The 25,493-nt window shown below is 46.6% G+C and overlaps 1 protein-coding gene across 1 annotated transcript in view; it reads right to left on the bottom strand.

Annotated features, from left to right (window-relative positions):
- SMPDL3B (sphingomyelin phosphodiesterase acid like 3B) overlaps positions 1-25,493 on the bottom strand; it is a 45,178-nt gene that overhangs the window by 5,800 nt on the left and 13,885 nt on the right. Inside the window, exons 3-7 of the mRNA XM_068265461.1 lie at positions 21,046-21,143; positions 17,448-17,591; positions 12,727-12,899; positions 7,355-7,535; positions 2,693-2,826 (exon numbers count right to left, since the gene is read on the bottom strand). Of these exons, the coding sequence (XP_068121562.1) occupies positions 2,693-2,826; positions 7,355-7,535; positions 12,727-12,899; positions 17,448-17,591; positions 21,046-21,143 (730 nt within the window). The remainder of the gene's footprint in view (positions 1-2,692; positions 2,827-7,354; positions 7,536-12,726; positions 12,900-17,447; positions 17,592-21,045; positions 21,144-25,493) is intronic.

Below are 25,493 nucleotides of genomic sequence, written 5' to 3'. Positions count from 1 at the left end.
ACACTGCCCCCAGGCCCCAGCTGTTTCTGAGGACGAGCTCCCTCTGCTTCTATCATGGAGTTGTCTCCTCCTAGTCCTCTCTGACTCCTCCTCTGAACTGTCCCCCTGGTCATCTCCTCTACCGGGAACATATGTGGTATCCGTATAATCGTCATCATAATCCTCCTGGCCAGCTGCACTTTCCTCAGACACCTCCTCAACTGCACCAACTTCAGGTGTTTCATCAGCCCCCTCCACACACGTTACGTCCATACTATTGCCACCTAACTCAGACGTAGGAGGTGGTGTACCTGCGCCTTCTTCTTGTTGTTGCAGTAGTGGCTGTGAATCGGTGATTTCACCACCACCACCACCACCAAATAACTCCTGCGAAGTGTCAAATGCAGCGGATGTGGTGCTTGTTGTAGCGCTGGTGGCTGCGGGAGATGAGGTGTTCTGTGTTAAATACTCAATCACCTCCTCACGATTTTGGGAAGTGATGGCACGTGCCTTCTTCTGAGCACTGTATTTTGGGGCAGGTCCGCACAAAATCACAGCAACACCACCTCGCACAGACCTGCCGGTGCCTGGTGGCCTTCCTCTGGGTCTTCCTCTACCTCTTCCTATACCTGGTTTGTCCATTTTGACCATCTCGGGGGGATGCTAGGTATATGCAGTGAGCTGGGTTCACTGAACAGTAAAGGTACTAGGATGCAGTGAGCTGGGTTCACTCAACACAACAGGTAGTAGGTATATGCAGTGAGCATGGTTCACTCAACACTACAGGTAGTTATGTGCAGTGATGAGGTGGGTTAAGTAAACACAACAGGTAGTAGTAGGATGCAGTGAGCTGGGTTCACTCAACACAACAGGTAGTAGGTATATGCAGTGAGCTGGGTTCACTCAACACTACAGGTAGTTATGTGCAGTGATGAGGTGGGTTAAGTAAACACAACAGGTATTAGGTGTATGCAGTGAGCTGGGTTCACTCAACACTACAGGTAGTTATGTGCAGTGATGAGGTGGGTTAAGTAAACACAACAGGTACTGGGGGTATATGCAGTACTGGGTAGTACAATGTGCAGCTCCCTGTCACACACACAGGCAGTCAGTCACTGAATGTGCTGGGCTGCTGGCAGTGGCACACACACACTATCAATTAGCAAGGCTGTGCATGCAACAAAAGTGTCAGTTTGACACACAGTAAAAAAAAAAAAAAAAGTACAGGATGAGCTCTGACAAAAGCTAGGGTGCTATAAAGCAATAACAATCAGCCAAGGAGCAAACTAAGCAGCCAAGAACCTAACTAATCTGTCCCTAGAAGAACAAGTCTGCAGCAGCTGTCCCTTTCCTCTCACTAGCAGGCACACGAGTGAGTGTAATGGCCGCCGGAGGCTGCCTTATATAAGGGGGGGTGGGGCTCCAGGGCTTACTGTAGCCTGAATGGCTACAATGTGCCTGCTGACTGTGATGCAGAGGGTCAAAGTTGACCCTCATAGTGCATTACGGGGCGAATCGAAAGTTCGCCTGGCACAGGCGAACGCGAACCACCAATGTTCGCCTGGAACCGTTCGCCGGCGAACCGTTCGCTACACCTCTATTGGGCATGTTATTTAGGGCACTAGAGGTGGTAAACAGAAAAATGGGTTAAAGAGGCTTGTGAGGGAGGCCCCTATGCTGTCAGTTTTCTTAATGTGTGTAATGTGTATACAGAGCTCGGAACTATATTAAAGGGAACTTAAAGTGACGTTAAGGTGGCCAGTTTTACTTACCTGGGACTTCTTCCAGCCCCCTGTAGTTGACATGGTCACTAGCCATCATTCTGCTCTTCTCCCTTCAGCCGTTGTGCCCCTCCAAAATCTAGCCAACTCAGTCAGTCATGGGCTACTGCGAGCCTCCTCTATTGCTTTCCCTTGACAGTAGCATTCTTGGCATGTGCAGTTGCAATATTTTCATACTGCGCAAGACCAGAACACTCTCTGCTATGGAAGCATGGATGAGGCACATGTGGCCTGGGGCCACGTCTGCAGCTGTCCGGCTGGCACAACGCCTGAAGGGAAAAAAAAACAGAAAGATAGCGCGGGACCAGGGGGACTACAGGTGGCTGGAAGAAGCCCCAGGTGAATTAAGCTTGGGATCTTAGGGCCACATTAGGTTTCCTTAAAGTTTACCACAGCAAAAAGTAATTTTACAGAGTTTAAAAAACTATTTTTTGTTTGAATATTTAAAATAGATTTTCTCAAAAACTACAAGGTCTTTTTGAAAATGTATTATTGACTTGTTTTCACTATTCCCTATAACATACGTAACAATTTTGGTAATGATAGCATGTATCAGGGCAAAACTATGCAAAATTACATGTAATTGCAAAGTTACAGACTCTGATTGCGGTTATGAATCAAATTAAAACTTTTCGTATTATGATTTTGCATCATAATTGCAAAATTCTGATTATGCGAAATTCATGCTCATCATTAATTGAAATAACATCTTGCCCGGCAATCATGTTTTCTGACTTGTCAGACTTGCACTAAGCCAAAGGATCACAGGTACCATTCCTTTTGCTGAGCAAAAGAGTGATGCATAATATCTGAATCAGCTCTAAGCAGATTGCTATTCCTGGTATCACATACAGTAATTTTCCCATATCTCGGACTTTGACAGGAGATGCTACTGTAATGGGGCACATCCAAAGGCCAGTCATAACACATACCAGAATGTTAAGGTTGACGCGATCATATTCAAACACTCTTATTCCAGGATTATTGGCTCCATTTTCCACACCTGGTAATGTAGTCTTCCATGGGGACACTCCAGGAGCAATAAACATGGTGCTGATTGGATCACCTGGAACAATAGTAAAGCAATAATTTTGTAGCAGAAATTAGACATTCTGTGTCAGAAAACTATGAGGTTGATGCGCCAAGCAGCAGTAAGATTGCTGAGTGCAGATAGCGCACAGCAATATTACCGTTACTACCACCAGCAGCATACCATGCTGTGAGGATCCGCGTGGCTGCCTGCGCAGGCAGGCAGCCTTTTGACCACTGTTCAGGTCTGCATTCTGCAGGTCTCTGGAAGAGAGACCTTTTGTCAGTTGTGCAGCTTGCTGCTGAAGAATTTGCATATGTTTGTTATGCAGATTGCCTAGCCACATCCTTTGTGGGCTTGCTCTATAAAGAGCTATGTTTCCCACAGTAAGTTGCTGGTCATAAGGATTCTTCCTGTGAAACACTCTGGAGAGTGTCAGCCTTGCTCATTGTTTGAAAGATTAACTTAAGAGTAATTCTTGGGACAGCACGCGGCAGGTTCCCTAGTGCAGTTAGGATTGCATATCTGTTTTGTCTGTCTGTTGCGATTGTCCTGTCCCTGTGGTGGTCGACAGGAGGTCGTTCTGATCTTTGTTCTTGGAGTATAGCTGGAGCAGCGGTTCTACCAGCTATCTCCTCTATCTGTCTTGCCTGGATCGCACTCGCCTAGCGCTAGTGCTGTGGATCCGTCTAATCTCCATCTCTCTGTCTCCCTGGATCGCATTGGCCTCTTTTCGCTAGTGCTGTGGATCCTATCTCTCGCTTGTCCCTGTTTTCGGGTGTCTGTCTTGTCTTAACGGTTAGCTCACCGAGCCTCCAGCAAGCTTGCTGGAGGCTCGGTGAGCTAACCGTTAAGCAAGCGCTTGCGTCCTCTGTTTCGGGTTTGTCTGTCGGTGGTTAGTTAGGCGTGCTTGTCTCTATTGTGCTTATCACATGGAGACCGCGCATGAACACGTGCACTGTTGCGAATGAGTGCGGTGTTCGTGTTCAGTTAGCGTTTGTTATTTTCCTTATCTCCTCATTGTATGATTTGCTGTGCTTTTGCTACTCTCGTGCTCCGCCTTGCTGTAGCCTTGTGTCACATCTGGCGATCGCACCTCCACAATCGTTACACATGCGTTATGCTATGCGTTATGCTATTACCATGACCCACGGTATTTGAGAAACGCAATCGTTGCTATAGTAATGCACATTAACAATGCTATTGTCAAATACATTTCCATTCAATAACTGGTGAAAATTAGCCATGCATAAGCACAGAAGCAGTTCAAAAGATGGGTAAGCCTGTTACAGTAAACTTGGGTAAAATCCCAGCAATAAATACACCAATAACTGTCCTGGATAATTACTATTACGCTTTTATAGCCCTTTTGCAGTACTAAATAGAGTATATAGTCATGTCACTAAGTTACCCAGCCCCCTACAATAGATTACGGACATGAAATTGGTATGGTTGTTTAGTGTCATGTTTGTGTTTTTACTGCAAAAATCATAGTTCAACCCTATATTGTTTGAGATATTTAAGTTTTTACAGAAGTTAAAGTTCACTCTGCCAGTGTATTCTTTTAGGGGGACTAGGTAACTGTTGACCTTTTTAAAAATAATATCTCAAAAACTACAAAAGTTAGAAATATTATTTTTGCAGCTGAAATGGGCACAAATATGGCACTAACCAACCATACTAGTTTCATGTCCATAAGCTGTTGTAGGAAGGAGGCTGAGTGACATAATTTTGAAAAAAAAAATACGATTATTATTAACAACAACAACAAATAACATTAACAATAAAAGCAGCTCAAATCCAAATTTTTGCAGCACAGAGACCTACCCAAACATGGTGGAATTTGTATTTGTGTGTCTAGGGGGAAGGGAGGGGTTCTTTTGCAGGCATCTAGAAGAAATAAGCAATCTAAAAAAGAAAAACAAACTTTGCTTTGAAGCGTTACTCTTGAGCCCTGATGCAAGCACCAGCATTTTGCCAGCCACTGAAATTGTTTGGGATCATTTTGGTAGACAGCCTATGTAGACAGCCTATTCAGCCTACAGTTCATGTATGTGTGACGTAAGGAATGGTAGGGGAAAAGAGGAAATCTCCACCATTTTAAAGGACAAATGAAGTGAGAAGAATATGGTGGCTGCCATATTTATTTCCTTTTAAATAATACCAGTTGCCTGGCAGCCCTACTGAGCTATTTGGCTGTAGCAGTGTCCGAATAACACCAGAAACAAGCATGCAGTTAATCTTGTCTGATCTCAAAGGGTGTTATGTCCATTGTCCAGGGCGCCTGGTGCTCCAGGTGACAGATAGGGAGAGGGGTGTCAAAATGGCCTCTCACAGAAGACATGAGCAGGAGGGGGAAAGCAGCGCAAGAGGGAGCGGCAGCGGGGACCCCTCACCTGACTCCCCTCCTGCACTCTTGCCCTCCAGATATACGGCAGGCAGGGGGAACTATACTACCTACACTTGGGGCAACTATACAGGCTAAACTGGGGCAATTACACTATGGGCAACTATACTAGCTATACTGGGGCAACTATACTACCTATACTGGGAGAAACTATACTAGCTACCTATACTGGGGCAACTATGCTACCTATGCTGGGGGCAACTATTCTAGCTACCTATACTCAGGCCCGGTCCGCCCATGATGCCAAGTGAGGCGACTTCCTCTGGGGGCAGACGTCTGGGGGCAGTGCCAGGCAGAAACAGGAAGTGAAGAGAGGGCCTGGCCAACCTTTACTGGGAGCAACTGTACCTGGCCAACCTATACTGGGGGCAACTGTACCTAGCTACCACCACTGGGGACACCTATAACTGGCTACCTACCTATACTGAGGGTGTTTTTTGGGGGGGCTCACCGCAGCTGTAACATGTGGTGCAAATTGTCGGTGGCTGTGTGATCATCCCAATTCGGGAGGAGGGGGCATCCTCACAAGTTTGCCTCAGGCAGCAAAAAGTCTAGAACCAGCCCTGCCTATACTGGGGCAACTATACTAGCTACCTACACTGGGGCAACTATACTACTTGTACTGGGAGCAACTATACTAGCTACCTATACTGGGGCAACTATACTACCTATACTGGGGACAACTATACTAGCTACCTATACTGGAGCAACTATACTAGCTACCTACACTGGGGCAACTATACTACTTGTACTGGGGGCAACTATACTAGCTACCTATACTGGGGCAACTATACTACCTATACTGGGGACAACTATACTAGCTACCTATACTGGGGGCAACTATACTGGGGCAACTATGCTACCTATACTGGGACAACTATACTTCCTATACTGGGGGCACCTATACCTGGCATTACCAGCCGTGGCATGCTTAGCATGCCGCACTTGCGCCTTTTCTTTTTTGGGGGGCAGGGGTGTCTTAATACCCAGCAGCGGGTGTCAAATACCCTAGGTACGCCACCGTCTGATCTGACAAAAATATCAGTAACATCTGATCTGCTGCATGCTTGTTCAGGGTCTATGGCTGAAAGTATTAAGAGGCCCATACACCTAACGACTTTACTGCCGATATACAGCAGATTTGATCACTGTGATCAAATCTGCTGTGAAATCGCTGCGCAAACGCTGACCGAACGATCGATTTCCGTCTGAAATCAATCGTTCCCATCGATCCATCCGTGCAGAAGTTTTCGCTCGATCGCCGGCGGGTGGGGAGTGCATCGATAGCGGCGTTCGAATGTCCGACGACCGACGCTAGCGGCAATACATGACCTGCTCCGCCGGCGCATGTCCCAGCTGTCACCGCTGTTCTGTCTTCGCTGGGTTCCGGCAGGCTTCACTTCTTCCTGTTCCGACAAGAAGTTTAAACAGTAGAGCGCCCTCTACTGTTTAAACTTCCCCCGGCAGGAAGTAAAGTGAAGCTGCAGCCCTGGAGCCCAGAGCGGAGAAGAGACAGCGGAGACCAGGGGACTCGCGCCGGCCGGATCAGGTAATGTATATGGGGGGGCGGCAGCTGCACAGATTGTGAATCGGTTTCATAGTGAAATTGATTCACAATCTGTTTGCAGTAAAGGCAGCCATATGATCCTTCTCTGATCAGAGAGGGATCTATCTGTTGGTCGATCTGATGGCAAATCGACCAGTGTATGGCCACCTTTACAGGCAGAGATTCAGCAGGATAGCCAGGCAACTGGTATTACAAGGAAATAAAAATGGCAGCCTCCATGTCCCTCTCCCTTCCATCATCCTTTAAGCACAGCTCTACTGTGCAGGAGGCCACAGTATTTTGTGGTTCCTGCACTTTGACTACTCACCTGGTGGGCTAGATGCATAGAATCCTGTGTGGCTATTATGGCCGCACAAAGCTGAGGGAACATTCATTTAAATCTTGTGGCTTTGTAAAGCAGACATATTGTCCTCTTTTTCTCCAGAGGCCATCAGATCCTCTCTGGGTTTATGGAAGGTGCTCTATTTTTACTGCTACTCTCTTACAGGTGTATGTGCTGCTAAGAGGGGCAACTGAAACCACAAAAGATTGTCTGCTTAACTAGATATTGAATATTTAACATTTCTTATAGTACATAAGTTGAACTATACCTGAATTACTGTAGAACATTCTGAATGAGTCTGTGTGATGGTGTCCAAAGAACTGCCCTTGTATCACTGCGTAGTGTTTCTGAATGATCTCCACATAACGCTTGTTAAATTTCTCTCTAAACCACGGCTTATCACGTTTCTTTTCAAAGTATCCTGGAGGAACATGTGCTACTATATATACCTGTGAGGGGGTTTGTGGGACATTACATTAAATATCTCAGCTATAACTTTCTAAAATCATTTTAAAGTATCAAAAAATACATGAATGTACTTTTTTTTTAAACTCACACGTGGAAAATTGTCCTAAAGTTACCACACCGTGGGCCGTATATCTATGCCCTGCAGGACTTCATCTGATGTCCCAGGGACGTAGATATTAGTCTGTTGCTGTGATCACCCCTGTGTGCGCTCCTGTCGGCTCCTGTGCCCATTCTCATTGCGGATCGCGGAGTGTACAGATCAGTGAACAGGAACACGGTTTCCATTCGCTGATCTAAGTTCCCGATATCAATGAGCTGACGGCATTCATTGGCAAAAATGAAAGTTAGCATACAAGCGTTACTTCCTGTAAAGAGTGTACGCAGTCAAAAGTAAATTATCAAAATAAAGTATGAGGGACATCTAGTGGCCAAAAAGTAAAAAGTTCCCAATAAAGAAAAATACATATAATTGATGAACTCCTTAGCTCCCCTCCCATAGTTACCAAAACAAAAACATTAATTAAAAAAAAAGGTGACATTTAAAAAAAAAAAAAACATAGTTAATTTAGGGACTTAACTTTTTAAATGTGTATGTCAAGAGTGTATATTTCTGGGGAGTTTTTTTGCAAATAAGGGCTTGTAATTAGTGACAGACACAAAACTGAAAAAATATACTTTTATTTCTGAATAAAATATTGTTGCCATACATTATGATAGGAGCATAATTTAAACAGTGTAACAAATGGGACAAATAGGCAAATAAAAGATGGGGTTTTTAGTATGGTAGCATGTATTATTTTAAAACTATAATAGCTAAAAAAAACTAAGTAAAAATGTTTTTTCCATATTTTTCCTATTAAAATGATTAAAGAGTAACGGTTAGCCCCCAAATTGAAATTTAAAACACTATTGCAATGTTTTATTTATTATATAAGTGAGCCAAAAAGCCAATGTACAAGTTAAAAATCAATCTAATTTTGTTACTATCTAACCTTTTCCCCCAGCTCCGGACGCAAACCGCATATCAGATACTGTAGCATGCAGAGCATGCCTATGTCTGGCCGACCCCCCTCTCCCCCCCAGGACCAGGTGCCAATATATTCTCCCCACTGCAGCTGACCGCTCTGACACGGAGAGAGCGGCAGCACTTCCAGAGCAGCACCGCAGAGCAGCCGCCGCCGAGTCACATGTGAGAGAATCACATGTGAGAGAGATGCACGGCGCTGGCTGCTCTGCGGTGCTGCTCTGGAAGTGCTGCCGCTCTCTCTCCGTGTCAGAGCGGTCAGCTGCGGTGGGGAGAATATATTGGCACCTGGTCCTGGGGGGGAGAGGGGGGTCGGCCAGACATAGGCATGCTCTGCATGCTACAGTATCTGATATGCGGCTTGCGTCCGGAGCTGGGGGAAAAGGTTAGATAGTAACAAAATTAGATTGATTTTTAACTTGTACATTGGCTTTTTGGCTCACTTATATAATAAATAAAACATTGCAATAGAGTTTTAAATTTCAATTTGGGGGCTAACAGTTACTCTTTAAGAATAAAAGTAATTCTTAGCATAATGTACCACCCAAAGAAAGCCTAATTAACGCCTAAAGATATAGATCATTTTATTGTGATAAGTAGTGATAAAGTTATTGTCGAATGAATGGAAGGAGCACTGAAAGGTGAAAATTGCTATGGACCTCAAGGGAAAAAAGCCCATCAGTGGTCAACTAGTTACCCCCCCAGGTTTTTTTGGTTAAATGCTGTTTAGGTGGCTGTGTCTGCTCATCTGCCCTGTTCCCCAGACTGCCAAGCCAGGTCTGACCATCCTAGCCAAACATTTAAACTGGCACTTTTATGAAAGTTTTTCTTTTCTTACCCATTAGTTATTTGTAGCACTGACCCCTAAGAGTACAGTGTATCACAGGCAGAATCATCCTACAGCACTTTCCAGGGCCCATTCCAAATTGCACCATTGTACAATTTTTCTAACAAGCCTTTACAGTGTATATAATATCCATGTACAACTACACAAATGTTACTTGACCAGAGGTATTATTTACAATATGTAGTCTTCTTTAATTTCTTCAATGGAAATAAAAATTGAAAATTAAAGGCAATTGAACAACTGGAACTAGAAATATATCAAATGAACCTTCCCATAAGGGGAGCAGGTCTCTGCCAACCCCGTCTGTAGTCTCTTCCCCAGGAAAGGACACAGAAGTTCCTGCCATAGTATTGCACTTGCGACAATTGCACTTGCATCCAAAGACAATATTTCCCAGCATGCATTTCATCAGGCGCAAGAGCATGACTTCGCTGGGAATTTCAAAATGCGGCACAGATGTGGTCTCTTCTAGGTAAGCTGGTGGATCCCATATGGACTGGGGGCCAGAGGAGAAGCACCCTGTAGGCAAGCAAGGATGCTCACCCCAACCCCTCGCCCCTCCCTATTGGCCAGTCCATTGTGAACCTCCACTGTGGGGGAGTTCATTTTATATAGATTTAGTGCCATTGATAATATTTATTAGGGATTTTTTAATTTATATCATGATTTTATTCTGTGTAGGTCTAAAAAAGGCACAAGTACATCATTAGTTTTGGAACACCCTAGAGTTGGTCAAGTCAATCATGTGGAAATTATTCTTGCTCTTTACCTTGCAGAAATAAATAGGTGACTTCCTTGTTAATATTTGTGAAGATAGAATTAGGTAACTCATTTGGAAGGTTCTGTACCACATACAATAAATTGGCTAGGATGCAGATTTTAATAATTGTAATTCTCACCAATAGGCTTAGATCAGGTATGTTTACATTTCTTAAAATAATTTGGCAAGTTATTTGCACATGGCTGGAAATTCAGTTACATAAGTTTAAAGAGAAACCGTGACCAAGAATTGAACTTCATCCCAATCAGTAGCTGATACCCCGTTTCCCATGAGACATCTTTTCCTTTTACAAACGGATCATCAGGGGGCTCTGTATGGCTTATATTGTGGTGAAACTCCTCCCACAGGAAACTGTGGACCATGGTCCTGGCAGATTCCTGTCTGTGAACCTCATTGCATTATGGGAAATATCAGCTGTTTACAGCTGGGTCCAACTGCCAAAAAAAAGCAAGCAGGTGAAGTTCTTCCATTGACATCACCTGCCAGCAGTAACAATGTCACCATGTGGTAAGAAAACACTGACTAAATCATTTATACATCATTATTGTAAAAATGAAGCACTTTTTTATTACATTATTTTCACTGAAGTTCCTCTTTAACTAAGTTGTTTGGGATGAAAACCCTTAAAGAGGAACTCCAGTGAAAATAATTTAATATAAAAAGGTGCTTAATTTTTACAATAATTATGTATACATGATTTAGTCAGAGTTTGCTCATTGTAAAATCTTTCATCTCCCAGATTCACATTCTGACATGTATTACATGATGACATTGTTACTGTGGGCAGATTATGTAGCTGTTCTGGCTTTAACAGACAGCTATAAACAGCCATTTCCTGTGTGTGTCATTGTTACATTGTGGCAGTTTGCCCAGAGTACCTTACGGTACCAGAGCCTCTTGTGGGAGGGGTTTCAGCACAAAAACAGTCATACAGCGCCCCCTGATGGTCTGTTTGTGAAAATCATTATATTTTTCATGTAAAAGTGGGTATCAGCTACTGATTGGGATAAAGTTCAATTCTTGGTCGGAGTTTCTCTTTAAGTACATGCTATAATCTTTCTGCCACTGTAGACTAAATGTATCTTTAATGAGAGGGGTGTAAATTGTGGTGTCACTTGGTCAATGAATTTACGCCCTGTGCCCTGATCCTGCCACATGGCTAAGGAGTCCTGCTTCCTATGAGGCAGGGGGAAGAGCATCCAGTCTGCAATGTTGGGTGATGCAGGGGGATTTGTGCTCTACTGCATCACTTAACATAATAATCCAGAAGGCCAGCTAATGGAAGTATCGCTTGCATTAGATGAATAGGCTGCTGGAAGTGAGTGAGCAGAAAGCAAGGTATGTTCTCTTTTTATTTATTGTAACATGCACCTCTGAACACCGTTGATTTGAGGCGTACATTGGCGGTATACGTCACTTAATTGTGTTGTTTGGGGAACACACTGTCTAGCTATGTTTTTGGGGTGCTATGCAGCATAATTATGTTGTTTGTGGGTACATTCTTTCTAATTATGTTATCTGGAAGAACACAATGTATTGATATATTGTTTGAGAGAACTTTCTGCCTTAACTCATGTTTGGTGGATATGCTTGCTTAAAGGATAGCCGAGGTGACGTGACATGGTGAGATAGATATGGGTGTGTACAGTGCCTAGCACACAAATACAGTATATTATACGCCGGGTGTCATTGATGCCATTTGCGAAATCTGAGAGTCGGAGAAGGAGGTAAATAAGATACAAGGGCGGGCCAGAAGGGTGAAAGAGGCACAGCACAACAGGGAGAGCTGACCAATCTACTTATGGAGATGGAGAGTTGACCAATCCAGTCAGTCAATCACCTGTATACTGTTATATACTGGGTACCAGGTAACTATTCTGTGTTCCTTTTTTTCTTTCTCTGCCCGAAAGAGTTAAACATCAGGTATGTAAGTGGCGGTTCCTGTATGAGTCAGGACTGGGTCAGACTACAGTGTGACCCTCACTGATAACAAATTACAACTATAAAACACTTTACTAGCAGAAAATGGCTTCTGAGAGCAGGAAAGAGATAAAAGGGGTCAGTAGTTCATAGATTTTAGCTCTGGCATACTTCAATGAATGTGTCATTGAGAAAAAACAATAAAAAAAACTTAAAAAGTAGATTTAAATATAAAACTGTGGAATTTTTTAAAAAGACATTTTTAGGACAAGGAGAATAGATACAATTATTTCATTAGTTTATTTTCACCTCGGGTGTCCTTTAATTATGATGACAGATTCAAGAAGTAGATATAACACTACATGCAATGTCTATTTTGATACATCTTCTATGGCTTTTTCCAAGGAGAGGGGGCTTTATCCATAGTATGGCTAAGGAAGGAGCAATTGATTCCTTGTTATCCTCCCAGTAGGTTCACAAGCGTTTTTTGGGCTATACCAACAATCTGTCATGACCATGCCCATTTTGTGCCATGGCGCACTGCACATGCCACACCAAATTACTAAAACATCCCAATTTTATTTAAAACTTTCATTTTACCTTTTCCCTTTTCTGGGAGGCATCAGTTAATTGATTTTCTAACCAAGCAAATTGACCCGCGGGATCCTCCATATTGGCTGTGACACTATTAGAATCGTAGTACAAATTGGTATTAAGGATGATAATCCGCCCCACAGATCCTGTGCTCACCAACTGCTCACTGTAAAATGCTCCTGCAAATTGAACACATGCAAATATATGAACACAACCTTTTATTTTGTATTATCGTTATTATATACATCTATTACTTTTGATGACATCTAGTCTACAGCTTTTTATGGATCTCATAAAATAGCTTTCACCTTTATATGTCCTGCAATGAGGTTCACATTCTGATGTCCCTAGTAGTCTAGGGCCAATTTTAGCTGAAGTCAACTAATCTATCAGTATGTTTTTGGGATGTGAGAGGAAACATGGGCACACATAGAAAACCTATGCAAACCTGGGGAGAACAACAACTCTCTATTTAAATGTGGAGTTCTAGCACGGCAAAGAGAAAGTGCTTACTGCATAAGCTATGTACACGTTAGATTTGTGTCAGCTGAAACTATAGTACAGGCATCCTTTATGTCAGCAGCCTCATCTTCAGGCCTTAATTTCTGGAAAGGCCACAAAGGCCATAACCTTGGGCAAGTAAAAGCAGAAGAGCGTCAGGACTTGGAGAGATAAAAGGTCATATGTCAAAGTAAATCATCTCTCCTGGTCCGAAAGCGCGGCCACACTACTTTTCTCTGCTGCCTGAATTCCAGAGATCTCTCCATCTCTCTGACTTCCCAGTGTGTGATGACGACAGACAACATCTGCTGTCACCTGACTCATTTTAGAAGCAGTAGAGAGTTGTACTGTTAGCCATCAGTGAAAGCAGGACCTTTTGAAATAGGATGACATCTGAATGACATTGATTTATATTTGCAAAACAATCTATGTATCGCTTTCTGGTGTTTAATTTATATAAAGCTGTGTGCTCTAACATCTTGTCAGTATGCAGGGAAAAAGTCTGAAGGCGGTTTATTAGGCAAAAGCATACTCTTTTTTTAAAAGTTAGCCAATAAATGGTACCATCCTATCTCAAAACTTCCTGCTGACTCATACTAAGATCTGTCCTTCCTTGATTTGTTTTAAATCAACCCTAAGTGCCAAATTGTCACTGTTTAAAAGACACCTAAGCTGACACTATGTCTATGCCAGCATGTGTATTATGGTATCCTTCTACTTGCATGTTCTCTGTTTTGGATGAGCTTCTCTCAGTTCTAGACTCTTGAGGGGATGTGACCCCCCCCCCCCCTGAACATTTTCACCCTCAGTATAGGTAGGTAGCCAGGTATAGGTGCCCCCTGTATAGGGTAGCCAGCAATAGTTGTCCCCAGTATAGGTACCTAGTATAGTTGCCACAGTACAGGTGCGTAGCTAGTATAGTTGCCCCAGTATAGGTAGTATAGTTTACCCAGTATAGGCAGGTAGCTAGTATAGTTATCCCAATATAAGTAGTATAGTTGCCCCTGTATAGGTAGCTAGTATAGTTGCCCCAATAGAGGTAGTATAGTTGCCCCTGTATAGGTAGCTAGTATAGTTGCCCCTGTATAGGTACTATAGTTGCCCCTGTATAGATAGTATAAGTGCCCCCAGTACAGGTAGTATAGTTACCGAAAGTAAACGCGCAATGGGAGCCAGCGCTGTCCTCTTCAGCGGCTTTGCGGGTTACGCAATCTGAGGTCTTTTGGTAGGAAGACAAGCCGAGGGAGACCCAGCAAGCCTGTCCTGCTGCAGGAGTCAGCTGCCGCTGGGAAGGAAGGGGGATGAGCGGCGGCCGGGAAGGGAGGAGGGTGAGCAGCCAGGGAGGGAGGAAGGGGGATGGATGCCGCCCTGATGCGTGACGCCGCCTGAGGAAGCTGCGTCACCTGCAGTGGCGGCGCCACGCTGGGGCTTACCCAGGCTTAAGCCCCAGCTGGCAACTCATTAGCCCCCCTCAAAGCCCCCCCCCCGCCGCCGCAAGTGTCCGCTCCGACCCGACCTCGGCTCGTCTGCAATGCAGTGCAGTGGAGCCGCCGAGCCTGGCTGCCTGGGTGGGAGGACTGGAGGGCGAGGGCTTGGGCTGTGTGGCACCACCCACCCCAGCGAATCATCAGTCCGGGCAGTCCCAGTCCCACCACACGGACTCCCACCCACCTACCCTGCTCAGCCTCAGGCCCGCCCCAGGGGGAGGTACACCACGTACGGTGGTGGTGACTCTAGCGGCGTTATAAAATGTGTCACGTGGCGCGTCCGGCGTCACGTGACATTTGCCGCCGCCCGCAGCGCAGCCAGTTGCCGCCGACTCCGCAACATCGTGAGAGTGTCTGCGTCACTCTCTCTGCGGCACGCCACCACGCCAGGCCAGTCACGCAGTGCCAGACTGCCAGTGTGACACACACACCCCCACCCAGGCCAGGCACCGAACCACATGGACGGTCGGACTCGGACAGTGTCAGTCAGACAGCGCTGCGCACGGCACGGCCCGGGAGTGGACTGGAGGCTCAGGCTGGACTCTGAAGGAGGCTGGAGCGGAGCTGACAGGACAGCCAGCAGCAGGAACTCCGACAAGGTGGGTGCGGTGGCTGACTGTCCTCTCCAGCCAGCCTGCCAATTCCAAATAGTTTTTCTGCCCTGGGGCCCCTCCATCCCACCACCACCAGCCAGGCCTAAGGCCTTCCCCACCAGGCCTGAGCTGCCCTCCCTGGGGCCCCCCATCCCACCACCACCACCAGCCAGGCCTGAGGTGCCCTAGGCCCCCCATCCCACCACCACCAGCCAGGCCTGAGGCCTTCCCACCAGGCCTGAGCTGCCCTCCCTGGGGCCCCCCATTCCACCACCACCAGCCAGGCCTGAGGTGCCCTGGGCCCCCATCCCACCACCACCAGCCAGGCCTGAGGCCTTCCCACCAGGCCTGAGCTGCCCTCCCTGGGGCCCCCCATTCCACCACCACCAGCCAGGCCTGAGGTGCCCTGGGCCCCCATCCCACCACCACCAGCCAGGCCTGAGGCCTTCCCACCAGGCCTGAGCTGCCCTCCCTGGGGCCCCTCATTCCACCACCACCAGCCAGGCCTGAGGTGCCCTGGGCCCCCATCCCACCACCACCAGCCAGGCCTGAGGCCTTCCCACCAGGCCTGAGCTGCCCTCCCTGGGGCCCCCCATTCCACCACCACCAGCCAGGCCTGAGGTGCCCTGGGCCCCCATCCCACCACCACCAGCCAGGCCTGAGGCCTTCCCACCAGGCCTGAGCTGCCCTCCCTGGGGCCCCCCATCCGACCACCAGCCAGGCCTGAGCTGCCCTGGGGCCCCCCCATCCGACCACCAGCCAGGCCTGAGCTGCCCTGGGGCCCCCCATCCCACCACCAGCCAGGCCTGAGCTGCCCTGGGGCCCCCAGCCCACCACCACCAGCCTGACTACATATACTGGGGACAGCTATACGCCTGGCTACATATACTGGGGACATCTATACACCTGGCTACCTATGCTGGGGACACTGTCTGTCATTATGTGCATTTACTGGTGAAAAGCTGTCTGTCATTACGTGCGTTAGCTGGTGAAAAGCTGTCTCTTATGTGCATTTACTGGTGAAAAGCTGTCTCTTATGGGCATTAACTGGTGAAAGGCTGTCTGTCATGTGCATTAACTGGTGAAAAGCTGTCTCTTATGTGCATTTACTGGGGAAATGCTGTCTGTCATTATGTGCATTAACTGGTGAAAAGCTGTCCCTTATGTGCATTTACTGCGGAAACGCAGTCTATCATTATGTGAATTAACTGGTGAAAAGCTGTCTCTTATGTGCATTTCATGGGGAAACTGTCATTACATGCATTAACTGGTGAAAAGCAGGCTCTTATGTGCATTTACTGCAGAAACGCAGTCTGTCATTATGTGCATTAACTGGTGAAAAGCTGTCTCTTATGTGCATTTAATGGGGAAACGCTGTCTGTCATTACGTGCATTAACTGCTGAAAAGCTGATTCTTATGTGCATTTACTGGTGAAAGGCTACCTGTCATTATGTGCGTTTACTTCATTTTTTTTTTCCATGTAACTACGTTAGCTGGTACAACTACATTAGTTAGCCCCGCCCACATGACCTCATGACCACGCCCAATTTTTCGCCAATCCCCCCCCCCCCAAGCCCAGCCTGCCAGCCCTCGTGCCCCCTTTGAGCCCCCCCAAAAATCTAAAGCTGGAGCCGCCACTGGTCACCTGGTGTCATGGGCGGGACGGGGGTGGCTTCTCTCTATTGCACTGCCTTGCCCCGTGTTTGGCTCCCACTGCAGCGGACAAAGAAGCAGTGGATGCTCTGTCTACTCATGCTTCCTGTAATTTCACACTCCTGTCTGGATAGGCACAGCAACCAAGGACGGGAGTGTTAAGGTCATGCGTACTTGACAAGTGTTGCTCAGACACGAGCGTGATTTCGGAAGTATGCATGCCAGAACACTATGGGCTGCTGTGCACATCTGGGCAGGAATGCAAAATTACACGAAGCATGAGTAGACAGGCACTGATTCTTTGTCTGCCCCCCAGCACAACAGAGAGGAGCCCATTCAAACTAGTGATCACTAGTGAGGGTGTAGGACATAAATGGGGAGGGGGGAATTGTTGACAACTGGCCTTGTGCGCTGGGAAGTACAAATCTGTACTATTCTTTTAGAAGATGAGTATAAAATATGTTATTTAGTGAGTAACCATTGTCATATTACCTGTTTGAAATGCAGATATGGATTCTGACTTTAGCCATGGCCTCCAAAATTCTGATATCTGATAGTAAATGGAATTATTCTGTGTTGGCATTTGATTTTTGGGGTGAAAATCATGATTTCCTAAAGCAGCATAAACCTTGGTGGCTGTAATAAAGGGAAGAAAAACAAAAACATAGGACTCTCAGCTTTATGACAGGTGTGATTACCATTCTCAGTTTTTCCATAGGTGTATTGGATTTCTGCAAAAAAACCAAACAGTTAAAAAAAAAAAACAGTGCTGCTGCTTTACATGCATAAATTGCTCACATAAGGAGTTTATTCAGTGATTTTGTTTTGTATTATCTTGCCTTTTAACGAACATCTAGCATTATTCAATGTATACCAATATATTCTCAAGTTTTCTTAAGTTGAAGCTACCATTACAATTACACATGCTGTTTAACCACTTAACGACCAGCCAACGCCGATAGGCGGCGGCTGGTCGCAGTGGTGTTTCCATGGAAACGTTCCATGTCAGTTCACGGAGGGAGTCTCCGTGAACAGCCTGCGAGCCTCCGATCGCAGCTCGCAGGCGAATGTAAACACCCGGGGAAGAAATCCCCGGTGTTTACGTCGCAAAGTGATCGGCGATCCCCGGCCTCTGATTGGCCGGGGATCGCCGGCATCTGATAGGCTGAAGCCTATCAGAGGCGGTACAGGATGGATCGCTGTCTTGTGCCGCCCACAGTGAGGAGGGGAGGGAAGGAAGGAGAGGGAGGGCAGAATAGCGCTGCGGAGGGGGGCTCTGAGCAGCCCCCCCCCTGCAAGGCACAAACAGGCGGCGATCAGACCCCCCCAGCAGGACATCCCCCTAGTGGGGAAAAAAAAGGGGGGAGGGGAAAGTCTGATCGCCTTGCCTGCCTGCTGATCTGTGCTGTTGTGGGCTGAAGAGCCCACGCAGCACAGATCATTCGAAATGCATGCGGTCCTTAAATGGTTAAACCACTTTACCACCGCTCCAATTGGCGTGGACGCGGCGGCAGCCCCAGGACCGCCTAACGCCGATTGGTGTTAGGTCCTTGGGGCGGAGTTTGCAAATGGTTAAGCAACACCTAATGCATTTTGTCATGTTCAGTGCCACACATTTTTTTGTATTCCTTTATGTTAAAAGACCACTATTGTGAAAAATTTTAAAATTTACAAATACATGTGTACACAAACCTGTGTTGCTATTGCTTATTTTAAGCCGCAAAGGTCAGCAGCACCAAGTGTACCGGTAATTATAAATAAGCTCTTGGTTGTAAGCTCTTTTAGTAAGTGCAAATGCTGTGGCTGCTCAGCTTGAAGAAAGGCTGCATAGCCTGAAACAATGGCCTGTCGCTGGATACAGATGCACTTTTTAACATGTTTCAATAAAAGAGCTTATTTTTAATTACACTTGGCGGTGACGACCTTTGCTTTCTGGATTCTGGTGTCTGTCTTGGTACCTGGGGAAAGTGGTGTTGGCACACCATCAATTTCTGTCCCTTCTACATGGATGCCTGCTCCATCCACACTTTGCTCTCGCTTACAGTAGGCTGTAAAAAAAAAATCTGACAGATCTCACAGGTTTTGGACTAGTCCATCTCCTCATGTGGGATTTTCAGTATCTCCTTTATTCTTTACCAATGCAATCTCTGGAAAGGATCTATACAAAGATGCCCGCCAGCCTTCCTGCTCATTTGCACTTTATTTTGGTTGTTGGACTGAGCAACTACCGTTCAGTAAGTGCTTTTGAAAATAAAGTAAGCCCCGAGGATCCCCTACGATGAGATGGACTAGTCCAAAACCTGTCAGAGTTTTACTGCCTACTTTAAGCTTCAGGAACAAAGAAGAAAAGTAACTTATAGTGCATTTTATTCTGGGGAAAAAATGTACTTCTTATACTGTAGACAAGACAAGACAAGACAAGACAAATAACATTTATATCGCGCTTTTCTCCTGGCGGACTCAAAGCGCCAGAGCAGCAGCCACTAGGGCGCGCTCTATAGGCAGTAGCAGTGTTAGGGAGACTTGCCAAAGGTCTCCTACTGAATAGGTGCTGGCTTACTGAACAGGCAGAGCCGAGATTCGAACCCTGGTCTCCTGTGTCAGAGGCAGAACCCTTCACCATTACACCATCCAGCCACAGCACTGTAAGTATGTGTACAGTACACTGTACTGTAAGTATGTGTACAGATGTATTTTAAAATGTAGAAGTTTTCACAATAGTGGTCCTTTAAGGAAGTTCTTGGAAATCCTTGTACATTTTACAAAAATGGTGTCCTGCAAGTGAGGACCAAACAGTGATACAGACAGTGCAGGGCTCTAGGTGTGGAGGCTCTTAAGATTAACTTGTATAGGACCTCCAAAAAATTCTTAGTGGCCATGCTATAAAGTTGTTGTTTTTTTCCACAGAAAACAAGTTACTCGACTGAGGGTTCATTTCCATTAGGGGTGATTTAGAGCGGTTCCCAGCACGCAAATTCAGGCAGGAAATCAGAACCTATTAAAATCAACCGGCTGCTTCTGAATTTGCATGTGGGGGAAAAAAAAAAAAAAGACAGTTGGCAGCATTTTTTTTTTCATCAAGCATGCAAATCCCCAAAGCCGTGGGGAACGTGGGAGCTACTGTATGTTTCCAAACAACTCCCTCATATGTAATTCCTTTAAGCTCTAACCTCAGAGAAGTTCTAAATACATAATCAATATTTCAATTCAAATAAGAAGGAAAGATGTCACGTCATCTGCCATTATCTGCAGTATAAAGGCGCATACACACACCATACTTCCACAAACGACGGGTCCGTCAGACCCTCCCGCTGGGCGGACGTTCTGCCGACAGTAGCACGTGTGTAAGCAGTGTCGGTAGACTGATAAGGCCATTCTGACAGATCTGTTTGCGGAAATATGGCGTGTGTGCACGCCTTAAAAGACTAGTATACACAAATCAATATTTACTCTCCACTAATAAACAATCCCATCAAAACCAATCACATTGTCCACTGATCAATAATTATTGTTCTGCAGACCGGTTGGAAATGACCAATAGAAAAAACATTTTCTTGCTCATTTAATGAATGGCCACACTTTATTGATCAGTTCTGCACATGCTGCACTGTGTTCATATGCTGGTGATCAACAGATGTGCACAGGAACCTTCAGGTTCTAATTCAGAACAAAGAACTAGTCAGAACAGCTCTCATACTCGTGTACAGTGTTTATGAGTTTCTGACCAATCAATCACTGATCAGGAAATCAATCATATTGATCAATTGCCCAAGGTTTGTCCAAGGTTTTCCCATGGATTGTCTTGTGTGAACACTTCCTCCAGCCCGGATCCCCTCATGGTCTCTGCTGGCTTACTGGTGTCACATGCTTGCCCTAACCAGATCTGTTAACCTACCCTCGACCTGAGCCACCCATAGTAATCGAATCTTGAATCCTGCTCAGTGTGGAAACATTTATAGAATCCAATCAAACCTTGGTGGCTATTAAATGAACACACCTTTGCTAATAACCACTAAAACAAAATCATAGTTTTAGCCATAGCAATTAAACATTTACAAAATAGTTCAGTACATAGTTTTTGATGACCTACTTGGAAAAACTTGAATGATTAGATTTGTCATCCATTGTACAATGTCCAGGACAGCCTTCTCCCCAAGTTGTTCATTGGGTACATGTGGGGTATCATCCCTAGAATCCAGCACAAAATGTATTAAGCAAATTCTAGTAAGCGGTTTCTCTTACTGATTTCATTGCAAAACGGTACTCTTACAACCAAAGGTAAATACCAGCACTGGCTTGTGTAAAATGAAGTGAACTTGATATGTCTGGAGACTGTTGGCATGATTAAAGCTGTGTACACATAGCGAATAACTGTCACCTCAAATTTTCTTTCCTGATTGCTTCGGGTAACATTTTCCCAGATTAATGTGAACATGAACTGCTTAGCTTTCTGTAGAGCATCCCATTCTGTCATTAGGAGAGGGAGCAGAAAGAGCAGTCAGTGTCTCTATAAATACAACAGCAGTTGGCTGAATAGGATCTAACTCTGCAGACAGCAAAAGGGGAGGCCACCAACACAGGGGGACAACTCAAAATTATAAAAACAAGTGTTCTGGATGACAAAACCGTCATCGCATTACTAAAGTTAACTCTATCCCTTTACCCTTTAAAAATATAAGTAAGAGCTGTACTAGCATTGCAGTTCACACAGTAGAGGAAATGTAACAGGAAGTGCCAGGACGCTGTAACCAGGGAGGATGGCAGTGGCGCATGTGCACCGGAAGGCTGCAGGCTATAGACGGAGACAGTGGTGAAGAGGAACGTGGCGGCTTGGATCCTGAAGCGCTTCATTCTGAATGACGGCGCCCCTTTGGATGACCAGAGTGAGACAGAGGAGGAGAGGTGGCAGGATTAGGGGAGATGTTTCATGGGTTAGTTAGTGTAGTGTAGCGTTTTGGTGGTGGCAGCAGCAGGGGTTAGTGTCGTGTAGTTGGTGGGAGCAGCAGGGGTAAGTGAAGTGTTGTTTGGTTTAGCAGGGGTTAGTGTAGGCGGGCAGTGTAACTTAGATTGAGACAGTTTAGAGGGGAAAGGTCCATAAGACGCCCCTGCACCATAGACGCAACTAGGTTTATTTTATTTTTTTCCTGATTTTTGGCCTCTAAACCTAGGTGCCTATTATATGTTGGAGCGTCTTATATTCCAAAGAATATGTTATATTGTACGAATGGTACATTAACAGAATAATGCAAGACACTGTACATTACCAGATGATGTGTGTTTACAGCTGTGGTGAAGCATACTTTTTATGTACTGTATGCTTCTCTGTATGTGATGCATTTCATGCAGGACACACGTGAGGTTTTTTTTTTTACTTTGGTGCAATCCTGTATCCTGTTTTTACAGGATGTGCAATGGTACACCACACTAAGTAGCCTAAACCACAATGATTTGCAGGTATCCTCTACTTGTTATGTTGTATTTATTCTTTGTTTTGTTTTCTACACTTCAAATAAAAAAAAAAAAATCACCTGCTTTATTGCTTTATGTGAAAACACAAACTGGCCACATATAAACATCCAGTTTGTGGTGCACTAACTCAAACAGGACATACAGGCTCATTCATGGCGGGACTTACAGGTGGGCGATTGGTGAAACTAGACAATTAAAGTGCCTGTATATACTGATGAGATTCGTTATCACCCACAATTATTTCACTTTTGGGGAGGACCTCTATTTACAGCAAATGGGAGTGGCAATGGGCTCACGGTTTGCACCGCAGTACGCAAATCTCTTCATGGCAAAGATTGAAGAAGAATACCTGGATACTTGTCATATAAAACCCATGGCCTACTTCCGTTTTATCGACGACATCTTGATCATCTGGTCTGCAAGTGAGGAGGATCTGATCCAATTTCACAGGAACTTCAATGCCTTCCATCCCACAATCAAACTGAAACTGAGCTACTCTCACAGGGAGATTAACTTTCTTGACACCACCATATACATCAGAGAGAACAACTTACAAACGTCCATGTACCGCAAACCGACGGATCGTCCCACATACCTCAGATATGACAGTTTCCACCCCAAACATAAAGAATTCCATAATTTACAGCCAGGCAATAAGATGCAATCGGATCTGTTCTGACAGGAATGACAAAGACAAACACCTGGGTTACCTGAAAAAGAATTTCATTAAACAGGGATACAATCCTCTAATGGCTGAGACCCAAATCAAGAAAGCTAACAACATCCCTAGGACTCAGCTCCTGGAGTACAAGCAGAACCAGGAAGAGAGCCGTGTCCCACTGGTAGTCACCTACAACCCACGCCTGAAAATCTTAAAAAAGATTGCAAAAGAACTTCATCCTGTTCTACACAAGGATCAGAGAATGAAAAAGATATTCCCTGAACCTCCCCTCCTAGCGTTCCGACAGCCACCCAATCTTAACCACTTGCCGACCGCACGCTTACACCGTGCGTCGGCAAAGTGGCAGCTGCAGGACCAGCGACGCAGTATTGCGTCGCCAGCTGCAGGCTGATTAATCAGGAAGCAGCCGCTCGTGCGAGCGGCTGGTTCCTGTCAATTCACGGCAGGGGGCTCCGTGAATAGCCTGCGGGCCGCCGATGGCGGCTCGCAGGCTAAATGTAAACACAAGCGGAAATAATCCGCTTTGTTTACATTGTACGGCGCTGCTGCGCAGCAGCGCCGTAAGCCAGATCGGCGATCCCCGGCCAATCAGCGGCCGGGGATCGCCGCCATGTGACAGGAGACAGCCTGTCACTGGCTGCACAGGACGGATAGCGTCCTGTGCAGCCCGGATCTCCAGGGGGGGCCAGGTAGGAGAGGGAGGGGGAGGATTTCGCCGCGGAGGGGGGCTTTGAGGTGCCCCCCCCCGCAACACCCGGCAGGCAGGAGCGATCAGACCCCCCAGCACATCATCCCCCTAGTGGGGAAAAAAGGGGGGCGATCTGGTCGTTCTGCCTGCACGCTGATCTGTGCTGGGGGCTGCAGAGCCCACCCAGCACAGATCAGCTGAAACAGCGCTGGTCCTTAAGGGGGGTTAAAGGGTGGGTCCTCAAGTGGTTAAGCCAGGGGTGCCCACACTTTTTCGGATCGCGAGCTACTTTTAAATTTGCCGAGGCCAGGAGATCTACCAACGTCTCAAATGCTAAGCACGCCCCCCCCCCCCGCGTAGGTTAGCCAGGTATATGTGCCTGCAGCATAGGTTGCGTGCCCTCAGTGTAGGTTAGCCAGGTATATGGGCCCTCAGTGTAGGTTTGCCAGGTATATGGGCCCTCAGTGTAGGTTTGCCAGGTATATGGGCCCTCAGTGTAGGTTTGCCAGGTATATGGGCCCTCAGTGTAGGTTTGCCAGGTATAGGGGCCCTCAGTGTAGATTAGCCAGGTATAGGGGCCCCCAGTGTAGGTTAGCCAGGTATAGGGGCCCCCAGTGTAGGTTAGCCAGGTATAGGGCCCCCCAGTGTAGGTTAGCCAGGTATAGGGCCCCCCAGTGTAGGTTAGCCAGGTATAGGGCCCCCCAGTGTAGGTTAGCCAGGTATAGGGCCCCCCAGTGTAGGTTAGCCAGGTATAGGGCCCCCCAGTGTAGGTTAGCCAGGTATAGGGCCCCCCAGTGTAGTTTAGCCAGGTATAGGGCCCCCCAGTGTAGGTTAGCCAGGTATAGGTCCCTTCAGTGTAGGTTAGCCAGGTATAGGGCCCCCAGTGTAGGTTAGCCAGGTATAGGGCCCCCCAGTGTAGGTTAGCCAGGTATAGGGCCCCCCAGTGTAGGTTAGCCAGGTATAGGGCCCCCCAGTGTAGGTTAGCTAGGTATAGGTCCCTTCAGTGTAGGTTAGCCAGGTATAGGGCCCCCCAGTGTAGGTTAGCCAGGTATAGGGCCCCCCCAGTGTAGGTTAGCCAAGTATAGGGCCCCCCAGTGTAGGTTAGCCAGGTATAGGTCCCTTCAGTGTAGGTTAGCCAGGTATAGGGCCCCCCAGTGTAGGTTAGCCAGGTATAGGGCCCCCCAGTGTAGGTTAGCCAGGTATAGGGCCCCCCAGTGTAGGTTAGCCAGGTATAGGGCCCCCCAGTGTAGGTTAGCCAGGTATAGGGCCCCCCAGTGTAGGTTAGCCAGGTATAGGGCCCCCCAGTGTAGGTTAGCCAGGTATATGTACCTGCAGGCGGAGGAGAAGAGGCGGCGAGGAGAGACTCTGGCAGGCCAATGGGATGTAGGAGAGAAGCAGCGGCGAAGAGAGAGGCGGCGCGGCCGCTACGTCATGGCTGGGGGCGGCGCCGGGCACGTTAGACACGCACATTACACAGGCTGCCCTCCGCCGCCCCCAGCCATGACGCAGCGGACGCGCCGCCTCTCTCCTCCCTCTCTCCTCGCCTGCATGCATTCTATTGGCCAGCGGCCAGCAGCTAAACACGAGCTGCTGGCCGCAACAAACATTAACGAGACGCGGCCAAGAGGCCGCGATCTACCAAGGAGGCGGTCGCGATCTACCGTTAGATCGCGATCGACCTATTGGGCAGCCCTGGGTT

Source organism: Hyperolius riggenbachi, chromosome 2 (assembly GCF_040937935.1).
Source record: "Hyperolius riggenbachi isolate aHypRig1 chromosome 2, aHypRig1.pri, whole genome shotgun sequence".
Classification (NCBI taxonomy): Eukaryota; Metazoa; Chordata; class Amphibia; order Anura; family Hyperoliidae; genus Hyperolius; species Hyperolius riggenbachi.
The sequence above is the reverse complement of the archived record's forward strand: the minus strand, read 5'-3'. Positions and strand labels throughout refer to the sequence as shown.